The 23,562-nt window shown below is 40.0% G+C and overlaps 6 protein-coding genes across 12 annotated transcripts; all 6 read right to left on the bottom strand.

Moving 5' to 3' along the window:
- Positions 634–3,337, bottom strand: LOC104780861 (uncharacterized acetyltransferase At3g50280-like). 7 transcript variants are annotated; one of them, XR_766824.2, is made up of 3 exons: positions 2,895–3,337; positions 933–1,514; positions 634–849 (listed from the first exon to the last, which is right to left on the bottom strand). XR_766824.2 is itself a non-coding variant. In XM_010505399.2 (2 exons), the coding sequence occupies exons 1-2, from the start codon at positions 3,225–3,227 to the stop codon at positions 1,398–1,400; spliced, it is 450 nt and encodes a 149-aa protein (XP_010503701.1). In that variant the 5' UTR covers positions 3,228–3,337; the 3' UTR covers positions 634–1,397. The 7 variants fall into 7 exon arrangements, 1 of the variants encoding a protein (XP_010503701.1); XR_766826.2 differs by having other exon boundaries at positions 634–1,110; positions 1,318–1,514; XR_766825.2 differs by having other exon boundaries at positions 1,318–1,514; positions 2,895–3,335.
- On the bottom strand, positions 3,510–4,259 carry LOC104783975. Its single transcript, XM_010509063.1, has one exon. It carries the CDS (start codon positions 4,257–4,259, stop codon positions 3,510–3,512), a length of 750 nt encoding a protein of 249 aa, XP_010507365.1.
- On the bottom strand, positions 10,956–12,434 carry LOC104780860 (uncharacterized acetyltransferase At3g50280-like). The gene has a single exon (XM_010505397.2). The coding sequence runs from the start codon at positions 12,385–12,387 to the stop codon at positions 11,035–11,037; it is 1,353 nt and encodes a 450-aa protein (XP_010503699.1). The 5' UTR covers positions 12,388–12,434; the 3' UTR covers positions 10,956–11,034.
- LOC104780859 (uncharacterized acetyltransferase At3g50280-like) lies at positions 13,194–14,674 on the bottom strand. Its single transcript, XM_010505396.2, has one exon. The coding sequence runs from the start codon at positions 14,632–14,634 to the stop codon at positions 13,315–13,317; it is 1,320 nt and encodes a 439-aa protein (XP_010503698.1). The 5' UTR covers positions 14,635–14,674; the 3' UTR covers positions 13,194–13,314.
- Positions 15,633–17,130, bottom strand: LOC104780858 (uncharacterized acetyltransferase At3g50280-like). The gene has a single exon (XM_010505395.1). It carries the CDS (start codon positions 17,100–17,102, stop codon positions 15,759–15,761), a length of 1,344 nt encoding a protein of 447 aa, XP_010503697.1. The 5' UTR covers positions 17,103–17,130; the 3' UTR covers positions 15,633–15,758.
- LOC104780856 (ethylene-responsive transcription factor ERF011-like) lies at positions 17,433–18,385 on the bottom strand. Its single transcript, XM_010505394.2, has one exon. It carries the CDS (start codon positions 18,207–18,209, stop codon positions 17,739–17,741), a length of 471 nt encoding a protein of 156 aa, XP_010503696.1. The 5' UTR covers positions 18,210–18,385; the 3' UTR covers positions 17,433–17,738.

Here is a 23,562-nt window from a genome sequence, read left to right as displayed (position 1 = left end):
TGTATTTAAAAAGGGAAAAAAGGAAGAAGCATATTAGTGTCTTTTGAGTGTTGGAGTAAGAACGTTAACAGAGGATCGTGTCCACCACACGACAGATACTTTGCTAGTTTGCTTCAAGGAAAACTAACTTCTCTCGTACCATAAATTTGATCTCTACTCAAGACGATAAATTTGGATCCTTCTAGCGTTTTTCTCTATTTATTGGAATGTAGGCCCATTGGGTTTTAGAGGCTTCATTATTATTCAAAAGCTGAACTTTTAGACATAGCCATTCGATGAATGTAAGAAAAATATTTGATGGAGCGTGACCCATCAGAAGAATTTGAGTCAAGAGAATCAAACTTGAAACTTCCATCACCGAGTATAGTTGCTGTCACAAAAATGGTTTCAGGCCGATTTCAAAGGGATTGAGGTTAGAGCATGTACAATGGTAGATTCTAAAAAAAGATACTTAAGTATATTTTTAATTATAATATTTATAAATAATGAAGTTAAAAACTTTTTTAAAAACTGTCAAAAGGTATGCGTCAATGGTAGATACTAATTTTAGGTTCTTAAATTTTTTTTTTTTTTTTCAAAATTATAATATGTTAAGTACAATTTGGTTTGTTTAAATTTTTAAATATTTTTTAAAACATAAAAAATTTTGTATTTCGTAAAATTTAAAGTTACATGATATAAAAGCATATTAAAAAAAAATTACAAAAACGATTAGTTATCATCCTGGCTGCAATAACGTGAAGAATCCGGACTCAGTAACTACAATAGCGATCTGCAATAGAGAGGTTGATCTTTGGTTGTCACCCTTAACCTCTTGTAACAGCAAGCTCTTCGGTTGTCACCCTTTACCTGAAATAACAGAGACAAGAAGGATTAATAGATGTAGCATCAGAAATACAAAAACAGAGAAGAGAGAGGAAAGAGATAAACACCGATTGTGTGTCTTTACTAAGGAGGAGGAGGATCCACTTGAACAGCAGCAATATATGTATCATAACCACACACACACTAGTTTACATCCAAACACAATCACTTCCGCATTTTCAGAATGTGCCATACACATGAGGCACAACAATATGCGAAAGAAGTATTCCTAGAGTCCATCATCAACTACAGGCAACTATCCAATAATCAACTAAAAGGCAAAATATCCAGAATCCCCCACTTGTTAACCATCAAATTAAACTATGTTTTATGCTATGCTCAGCCAAATAAGAAGAGCATAAAACATGAAGCAACACTAAAATACCCGAGAAACTGCAACTGGTATATGAATGGGTTGAGAGCAAAAAGAGAGATTTGGTTTGAAGAAGATACCTTCATCAGTAGGTTTGAGCCTGAAAATATAAAGCTCACAAAAGGTTTGGTCCGCAGAGGCGAACATTAGTCTGATAAAGTCAAGGCTCAGGATTGGATGATGCCAAATCCTTAGCCCAATACGTAACCCAATAAAGGATACCTGCGCAACACCTGTAACTCGCCGAAACGTGATGCACGAACTCAATCCGACTCCCCTGCACAAACCATTTGTGAGCAAACAGAGTAAGAAGAAGAAAAAAAGAAAAAAGGACCACAAGCATACAATTGTACATCAACAAATCAAAGACTAGGCCTATCATGTTATACTTCATCATTGGTACTGTAAGCAGCAATTAAAAAATGGGTCCATGATAGGCCTAGTCTCGAACTCATAGTCCAAGTTCTCCCAATCAATCACGAAACCCTAAACCCATACACACCACAACAAACAGAGCATAAATCATAATGTTTTTTTTCTTTTTAATCTTTTATAAATCAATTAACCAGATCGAGGTTTCAAATCGAGATCAAGATAATCAAATTAACAAACAGAGGGAGCAAGAGATAAAAAAAAATTGTACCAATTGAGAGAAACAACTAACCCCAAAATCAGAGACAGCGTTGAGGAGTTTAGAAGATTGAGACTTGAGGAAAATTCAACCATTTCCGACTCATCTCCTCTCTCTCAATTCAACAGATTCCGACTTGAGAAAACTTCACCGATTTTGGGTTCGTGAAATGATAGAGAGAGGAAGAGAGGAAAAAAGAAAAAAGCTACCGTCGATGTTTTTTTCTTTTCTTTTTGTTAAATTCAAGAACCAATCAGAGACAAACACATATAACATAAGAATCGATACTAAAAATGCTTAATTAAGAATCGATTTTAACATTTATCATGTATTATGATTTATTTTTATTCTTAAGTAACCCTAAAAACCCTTTAAATACCACCGTTGTACTTGCTCTTATATTAAGGTTAGTGCAAATAAAAGACTCTTAAATGATACTTCTTCTTTACAAGATACTTCATCTCTTCGAATATATAAGTTCTTTTAACATTTTCTGTTTGTTCTATTTTATAAGATTTTTAAGTTTTAATGCATTTTTATATTAATTTAATATTTTTTTGACTATTTAAATTTTGTAGTATTTTCTTTTAATTTGATTAAATAATATAATATTTATTATTTATTATTTTTTGTCCTTTGAACCAATAATTCTCATATAATGGAAGAGAGGGAGTATAATTTGTTCCATTTTACAAGGTTTTCTCATGTCTTTATGCACTTTTTAATATTAATTTAATAAATTTGACTATTTAAATTCCACAATATTTTTTTGTATTGGTTAAATTATGTTAAATGATTAAATATTTATTGTTTATTAATCTTTGTAATTTTAGCCAAAAACTCTTATATACTCTCTCTCTTTCACAAATAGTGTTATTTTGACATATTTCACACAAATTAAGAAAGTTCGTGTGAAACGTAAAGCAAGGGCTCCGAGATGCCGTCTATGCTTCTAACACCGTTCATCGGGAAGAAAAGTCTGAAAAAGTCAGGAACAGAGCCTCGAGGTTGAAGGATATCACTTACCGAGACAGAATCCGCTATGGCATGAACAAATTTGACACCACGGCCATCGTCACAGTCGATATAAAGCGACACCGTATTATCTTCATGGTTGTTCACTTTCACAAGACTACCAGTGAAGGGGAAGTAGGTCTCTAGAGTAGTAGACAGAGAGGACTTTAACCGAGAGATGAAATGGGTTTGCGGGTCGGGTTTGTGGAAGAGGAGACCTCTTTGAGGATAATCGAGATAGAGAAGGCTAAGATCAGATGGAGTAAGATGGATCTTTGCCTGACCCGAATGACTGATGTTTCCGGGTTTAACAATGCTCGAAGAAATCACGGTCACATCTTCCATTGTTTCCGTTAAGAAAGGAATACAATCTTCTTTTTTTTTTAGTAATACCAAAATGAATCATTGATAGCCACACGAAAGCAAACTCAAAGCCATATCTTTAAAACTTGACTATGCACCAAACAATGATGTTAGACAGCTGTCTATTGATAAAACGCATATATTTTATTTTTCTCCCCTTTTGATAAAAACCACATCGTACAATCAAGTTGATACTCTTTTTGGTATTTGTTTCTAGTACGTCGAGTGTTTTAGTTAATGCTAGTCTGTTATCATCAATCTTGTTCAAACTTCACCAACATATCCTCCTCCTCTCATTGCCTCCACCATTTTCCTACTCAACTGATCTTTATCCATGATAGGCTTGATAGTACCTTGCGGCTCACGCTTCCCCAGTAATCTTAAAACATCAACTGCACTCTCAATGTCTGTCCGACCCTCCACATATTGAACACATGCGTATGCAGACAAAGCAAGATTGTTATTTGGGTCCCATCCGTTTTGCCTTACTTCCATCGCCGTTTTCTTCCTCTCCTCTTCTTCCTTATGATCTTCAAGCATGTCGTTCACTGTTGACTTAGTGTCTTGTATCGTGAGTGTTTTGTAGTGATCAAATTCCAGAATATCTTTTATCTTGACTTGGGAAAAACGATGCTCCCCGGTATCCCACTCTTCAAGAACCTCGTGAACCCCTTCGAGATCGTCTTTAACCCAAAAGAGCATAATCGTGCGAGTATATTGACCGATTGTATCAAATACTTTCCTATCCTTAGCTAAGTTCCACAAACGGCGAAGGTCTTCCTTTTCTCCTATACGCCTATAAATTAACATGAGATACCAATAGACTTTTGGTCCGAGGACGTCGTAATATCCATCATTAACCAATAATGGCTCTGACTTACGCAACATAGCTAAACCAAACCCCTTTGGTCTTTTCTCCTCCAACTTGTTCAAAAACTTTTCCATTCCTTTTGAGTCATATGCTGATATGTAAGAAGCTAACATCTTGTAAATCGGTATTCCTTCAGCTTTCATCTTTTCGCCGCCCCTCTCTTCTGATTTATAAATGCTTCTGAGTTCCAAATATGTCTGAATTTTTTCTTTCATCTTTCTCTTTCTTTCTTGCTCCTTCGCTGAGAGCAAATCTTCTTTATTCTTGAACTCCCCAAACGGAAAAGATACTGTTTTGGGGAAGCGAAAAAGGGAAAACCTACAAGGAAGAATCCTCAACAAGCTACCCACCGGTTATCGTCGAACAAGATGATTCATGCTCTCAAGTCAAAAGACAATCACATAAACAAATCCTATAATATATATAACCCAATATCTTTTCGTATTGGATTTTATATGCTTTCGTAACACGTCATTTTTCTCTCAAACAACCTTGCAAAACTATACATCCGGGATCCAGCAAAAAAACAATGATCACATCAAGCTAATACATCCCTAATATTGTAGCTAGACGTCAATATTGGAATTCTCGAAAATAAATGTAAAAGTAAATATAGTGAATAACAAGTTCTACTTTTATAACACATAAAAATTAAATGACAGTTTTTCTCGCTAACAATAAAAGGAAAAAATAATTAATTTTCCTTGATGCATCATGTAATGTCGATTAGGGTCACCAAACTTGGAACGCAAAAATAAAGTAAAGGAAACACAAAATTAAGACAAATTTTCCAGAATCCATAGATTGATATGCAAAGCCCCACAATTTTCCAGAATTCTACTTCCAATACCTAATTTTGAAATCTTTACATTTCCAACCCAATCTTCTGCATAAGTAAGTATTATAGTTATCATTAGTCAGTAATGACCTCAACATTTTTACTGACTTGCAAAGCAGCCCAAATTTAGCGACGGCCCGTCAAAAGAAGGGGTTGAGATTAGAGGGACGCCGTTGTATATGGCGCCGGATTATGTTAACTACAACGGTTAACGAGTAAGCTTTTGAACCATTCGTTCGTAGCCGTTGATTGTGATAACGATGAAAGAGAAGACTATATATTATGATCAAATACTTGTATTGATACATGAGATGAATGATTTACAGAGTATATATAGTCTAGACACTAGGGTTTCACTTATAGATAATTACAAGTTGGTCCTTCATATATACACTTCCTTATACACCCCCTCAAGATGGAGCCAGTTTTCTGACTCCAATCTTGGATATGAGATTCTCAAACTGTGGACGAGGTAAGGGTTTGGTTAAAGCATCGGCGAGTTGATCGTGAGTGGACACATGAGCGACGCGCAGAACCCCAGATTGAATGAACTCACGGACAAAATGGTAGTCGATAGCAATATGCTTCATGCGGGTATGGAAAACTGGGTTGGCACACAAGTAAGTTGCTCCGACATTATCACAATACAGAACAGGAGCTACGGGAAGAGTGATCCCCATCTCAGACAACAAGGAACATATCCAACGCAGTTCCGAGGCAGCATTTGCAACTGCCCTGTATTCGGCTTCGGTAGAGGAGCGAGAGACACTTCGTTGCTTCTTAGAAGACCAGGAGATCGGACTAGCACCAAAATATATGATATATGCATTGGTGGATGTGTATGTATTATGAGCTCGACCCCAATCAGCATCAGAAAAAGCATGAATCGTGAGTGTAGCATCTGATCGAAGAAAAATACCGTGAGACTTGGTTCCAGCAAGATAGCGGAGGACATGTTTTGCGGCCTGCCAATGTTTATCTGTCGGTTGATGCATAAACTGGGATAGTCGGTTCACAACAAAGGCGATATCAGGTCTTGTAAACGAGAGGTATTGGAGGCTACCAATGACTGCTCTGTAGTCCTTCGCATCAGCAAGAGGCGTACCGGAGTCGATAGCAAGAGTTGGCGAGGATACCATTGGTGTAGCAACCGGCTTTGCATCGAGCATCCGTGTTTTGGTGAGGAGGTCGATGATGTATTTACGCTGCATAAGATGTAGTCCGCGGGAAGACCGTGTAGCCTCAATGCCCAAAAAATAGCTCAAAGGACCCAGATCCTTGAGAGAAAATCGTCGTGCAAGAGCCAAATGGAACGCCTGAACAAGTGAAGGAACACCAGCAATAATAATATCATCCACATAAACCAATACATAAATATAGTCATTGCCTTTGTGATAGATGAACAGTGACGTATCCGCAAGAGAGTTTTTGAAACCGGATTGTTGAAGAAACGTCTTCAGTTCTTCGTACCAGGCTCTAGGAGCCTGCTTCAACCCATATAATGCTTTGTTCAATCTACAAACAAAATGTGGTCTGTCTCTGTCGACAAATCCGGGTGGTTGCGAGACATAGACCTCTTCCTTGATGGTACCTTGTAAAAAGGCATTGTTAATATCCACTTGTTGGATGGACCAATTCTTCTTGACAGCAACCTCGAGAACCATCCGTATTGTTGTGGCTTTGATCACCGGACTAAACGTTTCAGAATAATCCAAGCCGTATTGTTGATTAAATCCACGCGCCACAAGCCTCGCCTTATATCTATCAACAGAACCATCAGGAAGATATTTGATGGTAAAAATCCACTTACACGTTATCACGTTTTGAGCGGAGGATGGAGGAACAACATCCCATGTGCGATATCGCAGCTGAGCGTTGTACTCATCAATCATTGCCTGTCGCCACCGGGGGTCCTTGAGAGCTTGTGCCACTGTCGTCGGGATGTAGTGAGTGGTCGTATTGGCTAATAGGTTGAATTTGGGATTTGGTTTAACGATATTGTTTTGGGATCGGGTTCGCATGGAATGTGTGTTTGCAGGTTGCGGAGGTGGTGTGGGACTGTGTGAATCTTGGGAAGTCGAGGTTGGTGACGGAGAGGGTGTTAATGGATTTGGGCTTGGGGAGGTGGAGTTTGAGGGAATGGGTCCAGGAGATGTTGATGGGCTTTCGGTTATTGGGCCTAATGAAGTTGGAGAATTAATTTGTGAGTTGGTGTTTGTGGGATTCGGTAACGAAGATGGGCGTGGAGAATCGGGAGGTTGCGTAGAAGCAGAGGACGACGTAGAACTCGACGACGGTGACTCAGAGTGGTGGACCGGAGCTGGTGGTGGCGAAGAGGATGACGTGGTGGTAGACGGTGGCGCTGGCGGTGGAGACGGGGGAAGGACTGTACACGGGGGTGGAGTCGAATGAGTTGTAGGACGTGGCAAGACCGGAATTCCAAGTGACGGAGAATGGGAGCGAACAGCAGCCTCCGGTGTAGGAAGGATTCCCTTGTGAACCGCTTGAAACGGGAATTGATGTTCAACAAAGTGAACGTGTCGTGAGGTGTAAACACGGCCCGTTTTGATATCAGAACAGAGATAAGCACTCTGTGTCAATGAATAACCGAGAAACACACACGGCGATGAACGATCATCTAGTTTGTGCGATGTGTATGGTCTTAACCATGGAAAACACAAACACCCAAAGACGCGGAGCTTCAGGTAATTCGGAGACTGCTGGAACAATTTCACATAAGGAGAAACACCGGAGAGAACTTCCGTTGGCATGCGATTGATCAAGTACACGGCCGTCGCAAAAGCATAAGGCCAATATGTCTTCGGAACAGATGCGTGACCAAGGAGAGCTAGACCTGTCTCGACCACATGACGATGTTTCCGTTCGGAGATACCGTTATGTTCCGGTGTGTGCGGTGGTGTCGTGAGATGAGATATACCATTTGCCGCCAAGTAGGACCGTAAGGCGATGAATTCTCCCCCATTGTCCGAGTATAAAGTTCCAACTCGACCACTAAAGCGATTCTCGACAAGATTTTTGAAAGCTATAAACACCTCTTTAACTTGAGACTTTTGTTTTAGGGGATATAACCAAGTATAGCGTGTAAAGTGATCCACAATAACAAGATAATATTTGAAGTTGTCAACTGACACAAGAGGAGACGTCCAGACGTCGGAATAAAGATATTCAAGAGGTTTTGTGGAGACAATAGTGTTTGTATGAAATGGCAATTTATGACTTTTATTGATGAGACAGTCGGAACAAGATAAATCTTTGTGTTTAGAAGAAGATAGAGGTAATGAAAATTGTGAAATAATAGCTTTCAAAATAGGTAAAGATGGATGGCCAAGTCGAGAATGCCATGAGTGGAGGTCGGTGATCGGTGTTGGAGAGGCAGCAAAGCTGGTGATAGTGTTGTTGACAACCGGCCACTCATACAACTCATTCTTAGTTCGGCCGAGGAGTAACCGGGCCCCCGTGCTCAAGTCCTTCACCTGAAAGAAGGCAGGATAAAATTCCACCGAGACATTATTAGCGTTACACAAGCGGTACACCGATATCAAATTTTTGCAAACATTCGGCACATATAAGACATTATTAAGAGCAAGTGAACGTGTTGGAGTAGGGAGAATGGCGGAACCAGTTTTTGTAATAGGGATGCCTGAACCATCGGCTATAGTGACTTCCTCACCGCCAGTATAGGGCTGATGAACCGAGAGATTCGCCAAGTCGGATGTTAAGTGATGTGTTGCTCCCGTATCCATAATCCAGTTTGCCGGGTTGTATGGTGGTACCATAGCAACATTTGCACGAGGCTGCCATGGCACCATGGAAGAAGACGACGCACCACCAGGAAAATTATAACCACCGGAAGAGGGATATTGTCCACCAGGAGATTGAAGCTGTGAGCACCGACGCGCACTGTGGCCATAGACCCCACATAACTGACACCGTCCTTGATAGCCACGTCCATAACTACGAGAATCTCCACGAGACGCATTGTGATGAGAGAAACCACGAGGACCATGGCGAGACTGATTACGAGACTGTTGATTGTAACCAGAAGCTTTGGAGGAGGCAGTGTTTGCTGTGATAGGAACCGCAGAAGAGTTGACCATGTTCTGAAGTTTGAGTTCATGATGAATCAACTTTTCATGAACTTCGGTAATTTTCGGAGCTGTATCACGACCCTCGATCTGGTCAACGATACGACGATAATCATCAGAGAGACCACCAAGGATGTAGTCAATTTGATCTTCATGGGCAATGGGACTGTCAAGCAAAGCCAATTGATCGAAACGAGTAGTAAACCCCTGTACGTATTCATCGATGGTCTTGGTACCTTTCTTCCATTGAGTAAGCTGATCACGGATCTGCTTGATGTGAGCACGGCTAGGATTGGCATAGGTGTCGCGAAGAAGAGTCCAGATCTCAGCCGACGTCTTTGCCTTGGATAACAGAGGCTGAACAGAGTCGGAGATTGTACCTAATAGGCCAGAGTAAATGAGATTGTCCTGTCGCTTCCAGTGTTTGTGCAAAGGATTCGCAGCAGTGACGCCAGCCGTGGTGACCGTAGGAGCAGGGGGAGAGATCGAGCCGTCGAGATAGCCTACAAGGTCATAGCCATCGAGGAGAGCAGACACCTGACGATTCCACATGAGGAAATTCGTAGGAGTGAGTTGTTTGACATTGGACATGTTGATATTGATGAGAGAAGACGCATCAGTGGGAGCAAGGATCTCATTGGAAGAGGCCATGATCGATCAAGAAGAAGAAAACGTGATGAGGAAGCAAAAGAGAGAATGAGAAGGAAGAGGAGAAAAGAGGCGGCCAAATAATAAAAAACTAGGTCTGTTTTGGATCTTTATTGCTCTGATACCATATGATCAAATACTTGTATTGATACATGAGATGAATGATTTACAGAGTATATATAGTCTAGACACTAGGGTTTCACTTATAGATAATTACAAGTTGGTCCTTCATATATACACTTCCTTATAGATATGTTTTGGAGGTGAAGGAGGAAGAAGTACCAACGTCACCAAAGTGTCCCTTCGAATTTCCCGATTGGGAATCTATGTCATCGGATTCTCACACGCCGTCGGAGTCTCCGGTGGAGAGACTTGCGAGTTTGGTTAGTGAATCGTTCCTTGATTGTCTGTCGGCGGAGAATGGGTAACCGTCCGGTGAAGGGAGTGTTATAGAAGGCTAGGTTTTTTTAAGACACCTAGTTAAGATCTAAGTTCGATGATACTTATCCGTATTCTTTATGTGTAATCGATTTGTTAATACGATTCGAAATCCCGATCATAGCAAATCTTTGGCCAAGTTCTGAAAGTTTTCAGGTTGAAGCACCGTCGGTGACCATGTAATCCTAACCAAAACCAATAAAGACTCCATCTCTACTCTCAGTAACTTGTAAACCAAGCAAGGGCTCTCAGACGAAATAGTGAGGTGTGAGCAAATTGAAAACGTATATTATAATGTTTTGTTTTTTTTTTTCCTTTTTGACACCAATTATTTGTACTGTGAATAGAAGAATGTTCCTTTTAAATTTTCTTACGGTAAAAAGCTGTCCTTTTTCTAACCTGCTGGTAACCATGTGAGCATTGGTCATGCAATAATTTAAAGCGATTGTACGTTTCCACTTATATAAATAATACTGTACTACCCTTCGATAATTTATTTATGTTGTCTCATTGAACAACATGTGAACAGCGATCGTGCAAATCGTCTCGTCCCAATGAGATGCAGTACATGTCGATACTTATGGTATGGCTTTGATCTTTTTAAGTAACCGAAAAGTTCGAGCTTTTAATTATCTTTAAAAGTGATGATGGAACTTGGGATGGACTTATGGAATTATAAGGCAGCTTCACTTGTCACACATGTGTTCACAAGGTGAAGCTTCTTTTTGAGTCATCTGTGTTACATTTATGTTATTTGTATTTGGAGATCAATAAAATGCATTTCAAGAAGCAAATAAGTGCTAGCTACTTAACCATAATACCTTCTGCCAGGTTCATACATTATACAATCAAAGAGACAAATATTGGAAGCCAAAGTAAATCAATCAATCATGCAGTAGTTACATGCTCTAAAAATTCCACATCGGCTAGTAGGTTCACTAGTACATCCGACGGTAGGGTAGCCTGAACATCAATACTTCCTACATTGATACCTGGAAAAAGTGTAAGCTTTCCATTGAAACTACTCGACGGTCCAGATCGAGCTGCAATAGGTTTGCCCCAACCAAAATCTTTGTTGTACACTTCGAACCGGGGAGAGCTTGCGATAACTATAGTATCACCGTCTACTTCACTGCCACTGAATAATTTTAGGTTCTTAACATTTCTAACCCAATCATCTGCAAAACTTTTACAGTTTTCACTCGTTTGCGAGCCCACTAATTTTCTAATTTCCAGACCAGCCCAACCCAAGCCACGATCCAACAGCTCTTCCACGGTGGTTACGGCTGTGGCAAGATAGATCATATTCCCAAAGCAATCTTTCTCAAGCGAAGGACTTATCCTCTGCCTTAAGTCAACCACTAGTTTAAATTGTGTCTCTCGTTCTTGGCTCATACCACTGTGTCTGATGATTGATCGCCACATATGTGCTGAAACCGCTTGAAGAGATGAAATTACCAGGTCACTGGAGCCAACCTCGCTGTTGGCTTTAGCTTTGAGATCTGAAATATTCTTCTTTGTGAAGTGAAGCATCCAATGTTTCGTACTGTGCACGGAAGAAGATTCACGGCTTGGTGGTGGCGGCCTCTCCGTCAATGAAACCGGAATATGGATAGGGTAACCGATCCCCTCGAGAAACCATCCTTTGAGAACAAGAGGCTTACGTTTGAGTTCGGAACCACCACTCGAGCAAATCTTGGACCAAGTATGAAAAAAATCCCACATAGAAACCCCATCTCCAACCAAGTGGTTGTAACTGTAACCGATGAATACTCCATCCTTCATCTCGGTGACTTGTACAACAAGCACGGGCTCGGCTGCGCCATCACAGTTTTTAAAACCGTTGCGGGGAAAGAAATCATCTAGGACACAAGGCACAGAACCATCAGGTTGAAGAATATCACTCACCGAGACAGATTTAGCTTCGGCGTGGAGAAATCTAGCGCCAGAGTCATCACAGTCTACAAATAACGACACCGTATTGTCTTCAAGATTCTCCGTCTTCACGAGACGACCCGCGAAAGGGAAGTATATATCTAAGGCAAGAGAGAGAGAGGCCTTTAGCTGAGAGATGAGATTGAAACTGTGATCGGGTTTTGGGAAGAGAAGACCTCTTTGAGGACTACTGAAATGAAGAAGACTGAAGTCAAAAGGAGTAAGATGGATCTTAGTTCGACCGGATTGGCTGCTGTTTACGGGTCGAACAATGCTCGACGACACTAAAACTACCCCTCCTGCCATGTTTAGTCTCTAATGTGAGTCTTTGAAGCTGTGAAGAAAGAAAGAGTGAAACTCGGCTAGGCTAAAATTATACTCACTTGCCAATAGGAGAAGGTAAGGATTTTAATATTGCGCGTGTTACACGTTGTAAAACTTTTCTCTTGTCCTTTTTTCTTTTTCTTTCTTTTGAATTTCAACCAACCACTTGTGCAAACTAGAAAAGTGTATATATCCATTATCCAATAATATTTTTATAATATCAAAACTAGCATTTTAAATATTCTCATAAGGGATATGTTTGTAAATAATATAACTCTATCAAATCTTTTAATTTTTTTTCATCTTCTTTAAAACTTTGCCTTAAACTATATATACCAGAAACTTGGCTGTAGACTACATGCACTTCAAAACTTGCTTCAAACATTTTCATTATTATCTACTATACATTGAGTGATGATGTTCTCCTTTTCTTTTTCTCCTTTTCAACATGTGCGTACGTACTATATTTCCAAATCATAAGTACATAATGTTAATTATTGAAGGTTTTGAGGAGACGACACAGTCACATGAAAAAAGTTTTTTTTTTTTTTCATTGTTAATCTGGGGATTTCCAGATAATTTCGGGGTTAACGAGATAAATTATCTTGCAAGTTTTCTTTTGCTCTATACACTTTTTTTTTTTGAATTTAATGTTAAATTATATTCAAAAGAAAATAAATGTTTTACAAAGCTGTTGAAAATTAGCGCAATGGTTTAACCAACTGTCTGATTGCTCTATACACTTTATGTGTGTAATTTATGTTATTTGTGTTTGGAGATCAATAAAATGCATTTCAAGAAGCAATCAAGGGAAAGCTAATTAACAATAATACCTTCGCCAGGTTTGTACATTAAACAATCAAAGAGACAAATACCGGAAGCCAGATAGTATGCTCCTAAATAAATCAATCAAGCAGTAGTTATATGCTCTAAAAATTCCACATCGGCTAGTAGATTCTTTATGACATCCGACCATAGGGTAGCTTGAACATCAATACTTCCTTCATTAATTCCCGGAAAAAGATTAAGCTTGCCACTGATACTATTGGACGGTCCAGCTCGAACTGCAATAGGTTTGCCCCAACCGAAATCTTTGTTGTACACTTCGAACCGTGGTGAGCTTGCGATAACTACAGTATCACCATCTACTCTACTCCCAAGGCCTGATTTTACGTTCTTAACATTTCTAACCCAATCCTCTGCAAAAGTTTTACAGTTTTCATTCGTTAGCGAGCTCACTAGTTTATTTATTTGGAGAGCAGCCCAACCCAGGCCACGATCCAGCAGCTCTTCCACGGTGGCTGTGGCTGATGTAATATAGGCCATATTCCCAAAACTATCTTTCTCAAGGGGAGGATTCACCCTCTGCCTCAAGTCCACCACTAGTTTGCAATACGTCTCTTGTTCTCTGCTCACACCACTATGTCTGATGATTGATCTCCACATATGTGCAGAAACCGCTTGAAGAGATGAAACTATTCCCTCGCTGTTGGCTTTAGCTTTGAGATCTAAAATGTTCTCCTTTGTGAAGTGAAAAATCCATTCTTTTGTTCTCTGCTCACGGTTCCGTGGTGGCCTCTCCGACTCTGAAACCGGAATAGGGATAGGGTAATCGATACCCTCGAGGAACCATCCTTTAAGAACAAGAGGCTTATGATTGAAACCTGAACCAGTCGAGCAAATCATGGACCATGTGTGAAAGAAACCCCACATAGAAACTCCATCTGCCACCATGTGATTGTAACAGTAACTGATGAACACTCCGTCCTTCATCTCGGTAACTTGTATAACAAGCAAGGGCACCGAGTCACCATCAACGCTCCTAAAATCGTCGGCGGGAAAGAAGTGCTTCGTGAAATCGGGAACAGAGCCATCAGGCTGAAGAAAATCACTTACCGAGACAGATTCAGCTTCGGCGTGGAGAAACCTAGCGCCAGAGCCATCACAGTCTATGTAAAACGACACTGTCTCGTCTTCAAGATTCTCCGTTTTGACGAGACGACCCGCGAAAGGGAAGTAGATATCTAAGGCAAGAGAGAGAGAGGTCTTTAGCCTAAAGATGAGATTGAAATCTGGATCGGGTTTGGGAAAGAGAAGACCTCTTTGAGCATAATCGAATTGAAGAAGACTAAGGTCATATGGAGTAAGATGGATCTTAGTTCGACCGGACTGGTTGCTGTTTACGGGTTGAATAATGCTCGAGGAGATTAAAACTACCCCTCCTGCCATTTTTAGTCTCTAATGTGAAGCTATGAAGGAATAAAAATAAAACATGGCCAATCTGAAATAGTACCCCACCACATGCCAAAAGAAAGCAAATCCTATCCACTGTACGTAAGGATTAAATTATTCCACAATGTAATTATACCTTATCACCTAGATGTTCACAAGTGGTTAGTTAGAATAATTTATGTACCAAATCTATCTATAAAACTCACAATCAAAATTACTATGACTTTATTTTCAAAGCTAGCTTTTTCGTTAGTATAATTCTTTGAGGACAAAATATTTTCGAAAAGAAAATACCGTACATCAAAGTTGTATTTTGACATTTTCTAAAACAATTGTTTACGATTATGTCATAAGTATTAAAATTGTTAGATTCGGGCTTATTTTGGGTTATTAACTAAAAACGAATCGGTGATTAGTAGATTGATCCCTAGCTCTTTATATATTTACGATAGTTCCTTCAAGCTTCCAATATGAGATTTAGATTGTATTGTATCCCAACAATCTCCCCTTCAAACCAAGGACCACATGTAGGATTTTAACACACCTCCTCGGGATGATAATTCTATCTCGAACGGATCCTAGTTGGACGGATAATAAACACTTTCTTGGACCTCATATTTGGGTTAACAAGAGGCATATCTGTATCCACTTTTCTAAATCCACCAGAACTTAAACTTTGGGCTCTGATACCATGTTAAATTTGGGCTTATCTTGAGTTTCCAACTAAAAACCAATTGGTGATTAGTGGATTGAGTCTACTTGAATTATATTGTATCCCAACAAAAATTATTGTTACTTACTACTGGCTTACAATTTATAACTTATAAAATGTTAAAATTAAAATGGTTTAAAAAAAACTTTTTGAAAATAAATCTGTAAAAATTGGATTAGTTTTACAAAAAAAAAAAGGTAGAAAAATCATCCAATAATAAATCGACAACTTTAGATCAAAGATTATTGGAACTAATTCACAACAATTAGAACATAATATGTCTACTCAGCCATCTGAAATAAAATGGAGTTAGTTGGATCGTTGTTCGTCCAGATTGGTTTATATAGTCACATCTGCCATTTTTGGTGTGCACGTCCGAATGATATGTTTTATTCTCAACCAAATCAAATCATGCAGTAGTTACATACTCTACAAATTCCACGTCGGCTAGTAGATTAACTAGTACATCAGACCATAAGGTCGCCTGAACATCTATACTTCCTTCATCGATTCCCGGAAAACATACAAGTTTGCCACTGATGCTATTGCCCGGTCCAGCTCGAACTGCAATCGGTTTTCCCCAACCGAAATCATTGTTATACACTTCAAACCGGGGAGAGCTTGCAATAACTATAGTGTCACCAGCCACTCTACCACCAACGCCTAGCTTTAGGTTCTTTACGTTTTTAATCCAGTCCGCTGCAAAAATTTTACAGTTTTCATTAGTTTGTGACTTCACTACTTTATTAATTTGCAAAGCAGCCCACCCTAACCCACGATCCAGCAGCTGTTCCACGGTAGCTATAGCTGATGGAAGATAGGCCATATTCCCAAAACACTCTTTCTCGAGTGGAGGATTCAGCCTCTGTCTCAAGTCCACTGCTACTTTGCAATGCGTCTCTTTTTCTCGGCTCAGACCACCGTGTCTGATGATAGACCTCCACATATGCGCAGAAACAGCTTGAACAGAAGATATTTTCAGTTCACTTGAGCCAAGCTCGCTGTTGGCTTTAGCTTTGAGATCTGAAATATTCTTCTTTGTGAAGTGAAAAACCCTATCTTTCGTGATGGGTACGGAAGATAGTTCACGGTTTAGCTGTGGCCTCTCCGTCTCTGAAACTGGAATATGGATAGGGTAATCGATCCCGTCAAGGAACCATCCTTTAAGAATAAGAGGCTTATGATCTGAACCCGAACCACTCGAGCAAATCTTGGACCACGTGTGGAAGAAGCTCCACATCGAAGCACCGTCTGCCACCATGTGGTTATAACAGAATCCGATGAAAACCCCATCCTTCATCTCGGTGACTTGTAGAGCAAGTAAGGGCTCCAAGACACCATCACTGCTCTTAAAATCGTCAGCGGGGAAGAAGTGTTTTATGAAACCGGGAACAGAACCATCAGGCTGAAGAAAATCACTCACCGAGACTGATTTAGCTTCGGCGTGGAGAAATCTAGCGCCGGAGCCATCACAGTCTATGTAAAACGACACCGAGTTATCTTCAGGGTTCTCCACTTTGACGAGACGACCTGCGAAGGGGAAGTAGATCTCTAAGGCAAGAGAGAGAGAGGTCTTTACTCGAGAGATGAGATGGAAGGCGGGATCGGGTTTGGGGAAGAGAAGACCTCTTTGAGGATAATCATATTGAAGATGAGTGAGATCAAATGGAGTAAGATGGATCTTTTCCCGACTCGATTGGCTGTTGTTTACGGGTCGAACAATGCTCGAGGAGATTAGGACCAAATCTGCCATTTGTTAGCTACTACTAGTGTGATACTGTTCTGTGAAACTAAGCCTCAGGCTCAGCTTATATAATCTTAAACCTCGGCTAATCTGAGATGATATCCACATACCACAAGACAGCAAACAAATCTTATCCAAGTACTTACGTGTGTATGTATAAAGGACATAAATCATGTGCATGTCTATGTTTTTGATATTTATTCATGCAATTAACATTAGGGAAATTATTTTGTTTGCTTTGCTAACAGTTTTTAATGTTTAGATTTTCTTAAAAACCTATCCAAACACACAAGTTTATGATATTTTAGTTAATCCCCCGAACCTCCCAATCAACTCACGTTTTCTTCACAAAATATCAAACTTTTTTTACTAGCTTGATGTGATTATAATCGAAGTATTACACAGTCGTTACAATAATAATTTTGGTGTTTACCAAACAATTGATAGATATTAACAAGAATCTCATAACTAACTAGCTACTCAGAATAATATGTACAGTCACAGAGTTTTGTCTTGCGGGTTGAAATTGAGTTTCAATACAACGACGGAACAGAGGAATCTTTCCGTAACCACGTTTCATCTAACACAAGCCCCACGTATGATAGCAACAGTCACGGTTGTAACTGTAAGATGTAAAAAAGAACTTCATTTTGCCACCAAATTGTCATCTTGATATTCCGGGTCGGGTAGCTTGTTCAAGTCAACAAGCTTTAGTAACCCGCCGCCAAAGTCTCGCTTCTGACTAAAAACGCGGCGGCGTTTGTTGTTCTGTACCACCGTCGTACCAATAGCATCCACCTGAGCTCCGACCTCCGTCGCCTTTTTCCTGATCGTTGCGGCCGACATATCTTCGGCGGCGGAATTTTCGATACACGGTATAAGCTCGGGGAAGTTGAGCGTAGCGGTTGGTCCTCTGAGGTAAAAAACCGCCGTGTCGTACGCACGCGCAGCCGCTTCAGGTGTAGCGTAAGAGCCTAGCCAGAGCCTTGAACGCTTGTTGGGTTCACGAATCTCCGCAACCCATTTACCCCATTTTCTCATTCTTATCCCTTTGAATGGTCTTTCTCTCTTCCTTGCGCCACCCACGTCAACTGCGGCTGCTGCTCCACCGTCCATGGCGGCTTCGGAGTTGAGTTTCCAAGAAGAGGACTTTAGAAAGTGGGTTCAAGGAAACTATCTGATTTCTTGATCAAGATTCTCTTATATATATGCGAGTTGAAAAGAGGCTGCGTTTGTAGTTGGAGGAGAAAACTCCCAAAATCAATGACGACGTAGCGTTATAGTTGAAATTTTGTTTCGATTATTAAACATATAATTGACTATAGTATAAAGTATAAACCTAAACTTAGGTGAAAATATTTTATTTCATAAATAAAAAATGATCAGAAAGCTTTGTTTGTGATAAGCTCGAGAAAAGTCGTGGAGATGAATAGACTCGTCTTTTAGTTAACGATATAACCGAATATTAAATCATTGAGTGACGAAAAAAAAAAAAATCATTGAGTACGATCTAGTTTTTGGAGTGTTTATTGATATAATAACGTCAGTCTGAGTATAATGATGAAGATAATCATCTTATTATATATACACCAATCGTCTGATTTTGTCTGTTAGCTAGCTTGTTTCCACGATGGCATCACAAAACTATGATTATATCAGAAAGTATAATCTATTTTTTAAATCAAATTTTGCATCTTATGATGAACGAACTACGATCAAAAAGATAAAAATGTATTGATCTATAATCATTTCCATAAAACTATATATTGATTATACATAACGTTAAATATACCAGCATGACTGCATGAGCCAACCAAAATCCAAAATCCAAAATTTGTGATTAAACAAAAAAAAACCATCGAATGGTCTCATTTGGTGATTCTTAGAATATATATATCAAAATGAAAAAAAGCAGGTGAAAAAAATCAGGTGACGTAAGCAGGTGAAAAAACGATTTTCTCGGTTTTTCTTCTTGTCTGGTTCACGCTTCGTCTCTGTGATGGCTGAGGCTCTGCCTCTTCCTTCCCCTCCGGTTTCTCCAATTCCATCTTCCCCTCCGGTTTCTCCAATTCCATCTTCTCTTTACCGGATGTGATGATGTCAGATCTGCCTTCTTCTTCTCCTCTTTCTCCAGCAAATCAAACTATTCCTTCTGAGAAAGGTGTTCTTGGGGTGGCCCTTTCTTCTTTGGTCAAGGATAATTCCTCTGTTCCTCACTCTGTTTCTACTGGCCCCTCTTCTCCACCAGTTACTAAACCTAAGGTTTCTGATTTAGGTTTTAATTGGGCAAAAAATCTTATTTCAGAAGGTAAAATTCCTGTTTTCTCGGCTTCGGTGTCGATTTCAGTTGATGGTTGTCCTCGTGTTAAGGTTTCTAATGATGTTTTTGAAAGAGGAGCTAAACTTCATGAAGATTTTATTGTGGGAACCTTTTATGGCAAAGCTCCATCTTTTGGGAAGATATGGGGTGTTCTGAATTTTCTGTGGGGAAAAGATAAGCGTGTTACGGTCCATACTTTGACAAAAAATGGTTTTCTCTTCCATATTCCCTCTCCTTCTCTACGGAAACGAGTGTTGCAACAGGAATTATGGCATGTTGGTGACTCTCCTTTCTTTATCACGGCATGGAATTCAGATTTCAGTTTCAATCCTCCGTCACTAGAAAAAGCTCCGGTCTGGGCTACTATAAGGGATATTCCCTTTGATCTGATCACTAGGGAGGGTCTAAGTATTATTTGTAGGACATTGGGAAGAGCGGTTGACCATAAGCTTTTCACTAGTATCAGCTCAGCTGAGGTAAAAGTTATTGTGGATCTTACTAAACCTCTACCTCCTATGGTGGAGCTTGAGCGAGAGGATGGTCAAGTCTTGATTCTACAAGTCACATATCCTTGGCTTCCCCCTTTATGTCCTCTTTGCAATGAAATAGGGCATAAGGCTTCTCTTTGTCCTACATCTCCTCAATCAGAGATGAACTCTACCGCAGAGCAGTTCACCCCGCCTCAAGGTGAAAAGAAGCAGGTTTGGAAGGCTGTTCCTGGTGGTAAGCCTTGTCTTAACTCAAGTGTTTCAGTTGTTAAGCAAGCTTCTGTGGTTCAGGTGGAAAAAGTTTCAACTACTAACTCTACGGAAATCCAAATCCCCTCTTTCAAAGTAGACCAGTTCAGTGTTGTTCACTCTTCTGATCTGTCCAATCCTGCCACCGCTTCGCTCATGGCTGTTCCTCCACCTCCTGCTACCTCAAACCGTTTTGATATGCTCTCATTGGAGGAGCATGCTATTATTCCAGATAAAGACTCTTCTTCTATGGTTCTCTACGGTTCTTCTTCTTCTACTTTATCTTCCTCTAAAGGAAAGAAACCGAAGAGAAAGAGGTTTGATCTTCTATCACCTGCTCCAGGTGGCATTCTCTCCATCCAAGGAGGGAAGCGTCACACTCAATAATATGTTTATATGTCGGACAACTTTTTTTGGAATGTGCGAGGTCTTAATGAATCGTCAAAGCATCGACCTCTTTGCAACTGGCTTCGTTGTCATAAAGTTACTTTTGGAGCTCTTTTGGAGTTGCATGTTAAAGAAACTAATAAGAACCATGTTTTATCGTCTTTTGGTCCGGAGTGGACCGTTTTATCTAATTACCAGTTTTCAGACTTGGGGAGGATATGGATCATTTACAAAGCCCCTACTAGAGCTAGAGTTCTTTCTATGGACCTTTAGTTAGTTACTTGTAAAATTTTGTTAGAGGATGGGAACTCATTTATACTGCGGTCTACGCTTCAAATGATGAGGAAGAAAGGAAAAAGTTGTGGTGTTCTCTTCGTACTACAGAGGCCAATTTTGGTTTATCATACAGGTCATGGATGGTTAATGGGGATTTTAATGAGATTCTCTATCCAGCTGAAACCTCAAATGCTAGCATTGTTTGTTCTACAAGAGGAATGAGGTTGTTTGGTGATTGCCTAGCTGATTTAGGTCTATTTGATCTTCCGTTTAGTGGTCCTCAATTCACTTGGACAAATAAAAGATCAATAGATCCTACTGGGAAGAAATTAGATCGTTGCTTGGTGAATGGGCATTGGCTGTCAATGTTCCCATCTAGTCATTGCACCTTTGAGACTCTAGAGTTTTCAGATCACTCACCTTGCTTTATTCAGCTCGTTACGCCTCCTCCTTCTTATGGTACCCGTCCTTTTAAGTTTTTTTCTCTCTTAACAAAGCATCCAAAGTTTCTGGACTCTGTGTTTGAAGCTTGGGTTCAGGTTGGTGTTCCTGTTTATACTCTTAAAAACTTTTGTTTCAAGCTGAAAAAGATGAAAGGCCCTATGAAGTCTTTGATGAGGGATACTTTTAGTGGCTTAGAGAAGAGAGTAGTTGAGGCTCACTCTAATTTTGTTGCCCTTCAGCTGTTAGCCTTGAATGATCCTTCTCCAGTCAATCTTCAGAATGAGTTATTAGCAAAAGATGGGTGGATGCATCTTAGTCTTGCTGAGGAAGGTTTTTTCAAACAGAAATCTCGTCTCACATGGTTAGGTGAGGGTGATTTTAACACTTCTTTCTTCCATAAGGTCTCTATGGCCAGAAATGCAGGGAACGCCATAAAACTCTTGTTAAAGCCAGATGGTTCTGCTACATCATCTCTCAAGGAAGTTCATGAGCTAGTTGTAGATCACTTTGCTGAGATTTTGCAGACAATTAAGGGTCGGTTTTGTCCTCAGCTGCCTTTGTTTCTTGAATCTTTGATCCATTCTACTTGTTCGTTGGCGCAACAAGCTTCTCTGTCCTCTCCTTTCTCAAATGAAGCAATCAAGACTTGCCTGTTCAAAATGCCTCTTAATAAAACTCCAGGACCAGATGGATTTCCTGCTGAGTTTTTTAAGTCGACTTGGTCTATTATTGGGCAGGATTTAACAATGGGAGTGCAACAATTCTTTCTGGATTCCTTTCTCCCATCCGCCTTAAACTCGACGAGTCTTATCCTTATTCCAAAAATTCCAGGGACAGTTGATGTTAGGGATTTTCGTCCTATCTCTTGTCTTAACACGACTTACAAGATCATATCTCGGCTGTTATTAGACAGGTTAAAAATTCTTCTTCCTGATCTTATACTTCCTAATCAAACCGCATTTATTAAGGATAGGCTACTATTGGAGAATGTGCTATTGGCCTCAGAAGTTGTGCAAGGCTGTCATCTTGCTTCAGGTAAAGAAAGAATCACGCTGAAAGTGGACATTTCTAAGGCCTTTGATTCAGTCAGATGGGACTTCCTTTTTAGCTCTCTTCAAGCTTATAAGATTCCTCGGGGTTTCATTAAGTGGATTAGAGCATGTGTCTGTTTCCCCTCGTTCAGTGTTAGTCTTAATGGGGTTTCTTCAGGCTTTTTTAAAGGAAAGACATGTTTGCGCCAAGGAGATCCATTATCCCCCATTCTGTTTGTTATGATAATGAATGTGTTATCTCTAATGTTGAACAAAGCAGCAGAAGAAGGTTCGTTCAGTTACCATCCTGGTTGTGAGGATCTTAAGCTTACTCATCTTTGTTTTGCGGACGATTTATTAATTTTCTTAGATGGCTCTGAGCATTCTTTGAGAGGAGTTATGTCAGTCCTCTTAGACTTTGAGGAAATGTCTGGACTGGGAATGAATATTGAGAAGACCTCCATTTTTGTTCCGGTTTAAGTGAGAGTAGTTTGGAAAGGCTGCATTTACTATTCAATCTGAAGCATGTCTCACTTCCATTCAGGTACTTGGGCCTTCCTTTATGTTCGAAAAAACTTTCGCTAAGGGATTGTGATCCCTTGTTGTCTTAAATCAGAAAGAAATTAAATTCTTTGACTCACAAGTTTCTGAGTTTAGCAGGAAGGTTAACACTTATCTCTACTGTTATTTCGGGCATTATTGGTTTTTGGACTAGTGCTTTCTTCCTTCCGAAGCAAGTTATTAAGCGGATCAATAGCCTGTGCAGCTCTTTTCTATGGCGAGGCAAGATCGATTCTCCCTCGGGCGCCAAAGTGTCATGGTATGACATTTGCTTCCCTAAGCTTGAGGGTGGTCTTGGTTTAAGGAACATTGGTAGTTGGAATGAGACTTGTGCCTTGAAACTTATATGGATGTTGTTTTTTAGAGCTGGTTCATTGTGGGTGGCATGGATTAGAAGTAAATATTTTTCTAAATCTCCTCTGTGGGCGCTCAATGAGAAAAATGTCGCTTACTCTTGGAATTTTAGAAAATTACTTAAGCTTCGTCCCTTAGCTCTTAAATTTTTAAGCATCAATATCGGCAATGGTGATTCTACCTTCTTTTGGTGGGATCCATGGACTCCTTTTGGTTCTCTCTACCATTTTCTAGGCTCAGACGGTCCCAGTCTATTAGGGATCCCTCTGCTTTCAACTGTGGCTGAATTGAGATTTGAAGATGGTTGGTCTCTCCCTAATGCTAGATCAGAGAGACAAGTTCTTCTCCACTCTTTCCTC

This window comes from Camelina sativa, chromosome 4 (assembly GCF_000633955.1).
Source record: "Camelina sativa cultivar DH55 chromosome 4, Cs, whole genome shotgun sequence".
In the NCBI taxonomy this organism is placed as follows: Eukaryota; Viridiplantae; Streptophyta; class Magnoliopsida; order Brassicales; family Brassicaceae; genus Camelina; species Camelina sativa.
The sequence above is the reverse complement of the archived record's forward strand: the minus strand, read 5'-3'. Positions and strand labels throughout refer to the sequence as shown.